The sequence below is a fragment of the Neofelis nebulosa genome, chromosome 12 (genome assembly GCF_028018385.1).
Source record: "Neofelis nebulosa isolate mNeoNeb1 chromosome 12, mNeoNeb1.pri, whole genome shotgun sequence".
Taxonomy (NCBI): Eukaryota; Metazoa; Chordata; class Mammalia; order Carnivora; family Felidae; genus Neofelis; species Neofelis nebulosa.
Genome location: NC_080793.1, coordinates 22625586 through 22627118, shown reverse-complemented (window position 1 = coordinate 22627118; position 1533 = coordinate 22625586). Strand labels below are relative to the sequence as shown.

At 38.7% G+C, this 1533-nt stretch overlaps 1 protein-coding gene across 1 annotated transcript; it reads left to right on the top strand.

Annotated features, from left to right (window-relative positions):
* The first annotated feature begins 728 nt into the window (after positions 1-728).
* LOC131491494 (proteasome maturation protein) lies at positions 729-1328 on the top strand. Its single transcript, XM_058694548.1, has one exon. It carries the CDS (start codon positions 789-791, stop codon positions 1212-1214), a length of 426 nt encoding a protein of 141 aa, XP_058550531.1. The 5' UTR covers positions 729-788; the 3' UTR covers positions 1215-1328.
* The last annotated feature ends 205 nt before the right edge of the window (positions 1329-1533 follow it).

Sequence of the window (1533 nt, the reverse complement as noted above, 5' to 3'; positions counted from 1 at the left end):
TCTTCTCATTGGAGATTGGGGCTCTGGCTTCTTCACTTTGACTCCATTTACTTCCTGTTTACTAGTGAATTGAAAAGTCCAGTTACACAAATTGGAGAACCTTGTCTTCCTTGCCTATTATTGGCATCATGTAAAGTTGCCAGATTTAGCAAATGAAAGTACAGGAGGCCCAGTTAAATTAGAATTTTAGATAAACAATGGGTAAATTTTTAGTAGTTGTTCCAAATATCACATGACATCTGCTTACACTAAAAAAAGTATTTGCTGTTTAGCTGAAATTCAAATTTATTTGAACATCCTGTATTTTATCTTGGAACCCTAACATCATTAACACCCATGGATCTTGGGCCACCATCTAATTTCCTTGGTGTCCATTGTCATCTCTTCAGGTTTTTGCCTTCTGTTCTTATCTAATGCCAAATCCTGGCTCCTGCAATTTCTGCCTCCTCTCGAATTCCCATTTCAACAAGAGAGCAGAAGTGACTAACAGATTCTGAGTTTATTGAATAATCATATATGTTTCCCAATTCACATCACCAGTTCTTCTTACCTGTCCAAGTTCTCCTTCATAATTCCATTTCCAACTACCCCCAGAGAAGTCACAGTTACTAAATTTTGCAACAGAGATTGTGTCTGGTTCTCTCACCATTATTTCCCCAGTAGCTACTGTATTACATGGCACCCAGTGGAGTTCAATAAATATTTGTTGAATCAGTTAAGTAAAGAATAAATTCGGGGGCCGGCTGACGGTAACGGGGCTGAGAGGCTGTTCACTGAGCAAGTTGAAGATGAATGCCAGAGGACTTGGATCTCAGCTAAAGGACAGTATTCCAGTTACTGAACTTTCAGCAAGTGGACCTTTTGAAAGTCATGATCTTCTTCGAAAAGGCCTGCCTTGTGTGAAAAATGAACTTTTGCCTAGTCATCCTCTTGAATTATCAGAAAAAAATTTCCAGCTCAACCAAGATAAAATGAATTTTTCCACACTGAGAAACATCCAGGGTCTGTTTGCTCCACTCAAATTACAAATGGAATTCAAGGCAGTGCAGCAGGTTCAGCGTCTTCCATTCCTTCCAAACTCAAACCTTTCACTGGATATTTTGAGGGGTAATGATGAGACTATTGGATTTGAAGATATTCTTAATGACCCGTCACAAAGTGAACTAATGGGAGAGCCACACTTGATGGTGGAATATAAACTGGGTTTACTGTAATCTCTTGTGCTGTGCATGAAAATAGAGGGGCTGCATCTTGTTTATAGTCCTCTTTTTACTATAATTTGATGTACACGACATTAAAAGTACTGACATCTGAGAAAAAAAAAAAAAAAAAAAGAATAAATTCTCCATAGACTGTTAAAACAGATTGAATAAAGTGTTCTATTTTATTCTGGGGGAAGGACTAGAGCCAATAGTACTAATGCTTAGGAAAATAATTTTGGCTTCAACACCCCCCAAAATTTCCTGCCATCAGAGGTCAGGGTGGTAGTGTTGAGAAGTCAAGAGCTGCCCAACCCTGGCAATATTCAGGAGG

Excerpts from the sequence above, each read along its gene's own strand:
- LOC131491494 (XM_058694548.1), top strand. The coding sequence starts at position 789 with ATGAATGCCAGAGGACTTGGATCTCAGCTAAAGGACAGTATTCCAGTT.